The sequence below is a fragment of the Aristolochia californica genome, unplaced genomic scaffold (genome assembly GCF_029961685.1).
Source record: "Aristolochia californica isolate CCGP_79_NKW_82.1479 unplaced genomic scaffold, dmAriCali1.0.hap1 SCAF_8, whole genome shotgun sequence".
NCBI classification, from domain to species: Eukaryota; Viridiplantae; Streptophyta; class Magnoliopsida; order Piperales; family Aristolochiaceae; genus Aristolochia; species Aristolochia californica.
In genome coordinates, this window is record NW_027182279.1 from 37,329,566 (window position 1) to 37,331,831 (window position 2,266).

General features: G+C 47.8%; 1 protein-coding gene across 1 annotated transcript; it reads left to right on the forward strand.

The window, feature by feature from the left end:
* Window positions 1–1,027: 1,027 nt before the first annotated feature.
* Window positions 1,028–2,032, forward strand: LOC137938449 (ethylene-response factor C3-like). Its single transcript, XM_068783409.1, has 2 exons — window positions 1,028–1,143; window positions 1,214–2,032. The coding sequence occupies exons 1-2, from the start codon at window positions 1,028–1,030 to the stop codon at window positions 1,992–1,994; spliced, it is 897 nt and encodes a 298-aa protein (XP_068639510.1). The 3' UTR covers window positions 1,995–2,032.
* Window positions 2,033–2,266: the final 234 nt, after the last annotated feature.

A 2,266-nucleotide genomic window follows, 5' to 3' on the forward strand; every position in this document is an offset into this window, starting at 1 on the left:
CGTCGCTCGTCACCCGTCCAAGAACGATAGGGACGGCGGATGCTCTGAATCTGCTCACCCAACCTCGGACTCGCCTGCTCCGGTCAATTATTGCGACGTGTTGCAATCCGATTGTTACATTATATTCACAGTGCCCCCATTAATATAGCAAAAGTCCTGTCAGACTCCTTCCTCTCCCTCCTCTCCTGTTAAGATAGCAACAGACATGTCATGAATAATATCCATCTTTTATTAGCATTATCATGGTAAATTTCAGAATTGACACATATCAGATTTCAGAGACTGGTGTCAAAATCAAGAATCCGCCATATAATTTAAAAAGGATTTACAAAGACAAAAAATTAGACCATGTTAGCGACAAATTTCAACGAGTTGTGATGAATTTGGACAAGCAATTACTAATCTCCAGCGAGTTCAGTTCACCATCTAAGAATTCTCCGAAACGAAGACCGGACATTCGGATGCCTAACTCTTTTGCAAAACACAGAAATGGATCCCAGAAGCGGAAGCAGCGTCATTATCTTCGAATATTTGAATTAGTAGAGAAGAGCTGCGATAATTGTCAAAACAGAGAAGAAAGAAGGCATCAGCCTGCGACGTTAATGGTCCAAATGCATTGCAAAACACAGAAATGGATCCCAAAAGTGGAAACACAGAGCCCCAATCTCTACAGGGTCATTATCTTCGAAAATTTGGATTAGTAGAGACAAGCTGCGATAATTGTCAAAAGAGAGGAGAAAGAAGGCATCAGCCTGCGACGTTAATGGTCCAAATGCAGGGGAACCCGATGAACTCGTAGAAATCGCTCCAAGAATTCTTCCATATTCCTGGATACTTTATTTGAAGCTTCCTCGTTTCGAGCTCAGTCTTTGTAAATTCTCTTTGAATCGAAATGGCTTTTGTCCATAATTTTTCATGATATAGAAATATTATGAGAAAATAATAAAATTGGATGCGGAAGAAGACAGGGAAAGAAGAAATGACGTCGGATCTGACATAGAGAAATGCCCAACCTGACCCGGCCGCCATGCTCGTTGACCCACGTGCGATTAAGGTCCCTGCAAATGGGGCTCTTCACATCCCCGAGAACATCCTCCTTTGCCCATCTTCTGCAATGCCCCTGGTGCCACTTGTAACCCCTCTGTTATCTCCCTCCCCCCTCCTGATTCGGGCATTAAAGGAATTTGAGTCTCACAGAAATCTGTGGCGGCAGTAGCCACTTTAAAGCACGCCATCCAGGAATTGTCCGGCACCCTGTTCTAAAAATCTGTCCTTCTCTAATGGGTTCTCTGTTTCGATCATCCTGCTCCGACTTCTCGCCGGCGTCGCCGTGCGGGTCCACAGAGTCTTTTCTCTCCGAAGGAGGGCTCTACTTCAATGAGGGGCAGCTGCTGCAGCTCCCCTTCAACGAGAACGACTCCCAAGATATGATTCTGCTCGACGTTCTCTCCCAGGCGGCAGGCGCTGCAGCGGGTGGGGAGTCCTCCGAGACAACGACCTTGGACCGCCCCTCGACGTTGACACGGGTGAAGGAAGAGGAGGTGAACTCCAAGGTTGAACAGCCTACGCCAACCCTGGTGGAGAAGAAGGAGAAGAGTTACAGAGGCGTCCGGCGCCGGCCGTGGGGGAAATTCGCGGCCGAGATCCGCGACTCGACTCGTCATGGGATCCGGGTGTGGTTGGGGACGTTCGACAGCGCGGAGGCGGCGGCGCTGGCGTACGACCAAGCAGCCTTTTCCATGCGGGGGTCCATGGCCGTGCTCAACTTCCCGGTGGACAGAGTGCGGGACTCGCTGGAAGACCTCATATGCCCGGAGGAAGGTTGCTCACCCGTGGTGGCGCTCAAGCGGCGCCACTCCATCAGACGCAAGTCCTCGAGTAAGAAGAGCAAGAGGAGGGACGTCAGGTTAGAGAATGTGGTGGAGTTGGAAGATTTGGGTGTGGATTATTTGGAGGAGCTTCTCAGCTCATCCGGCACGCCCACCCCATGGTGAAAATTTGAAGATTCTCAGCGATTCAATCAAAATTTTGCTACGATTCTCACTTTTAACTCTCTTTTTCTCTCTCTTCTTTCTGTCTGGGTTTTGTTTTGTTAATTAGCTCCAGATGATCAGGACGCTCTTATCCTTCTTTGATCCATTAGGAAGACGATGTTAGAGTAAGAATATCAATTCTTACCCATCCATTTCTTTCTTCGTTTGTAAAAATCAATATCAGTCTGCTGTAAATACCAATTCTATCTTTGGATTTCTCAGGACGCTCTTAT

Excerpts from the sequence above, each read along its gene's own strand:
- LOC137938449 (XM_068783409.1), top strand. The coding sequence starts at position 1,028 with ATGCTCGTTGACCCACGTGCGATTAAGGTCCCTGCAAATGGGGCTCTT. Across the intron at positions 1,144-1,213 it reads GTGCCACTTGTAACCCCTCT|TAGCCACTTTAAAGCACGCC; the intron begins GTTATCTCCCTC and ends CTGTGGCGGCAG.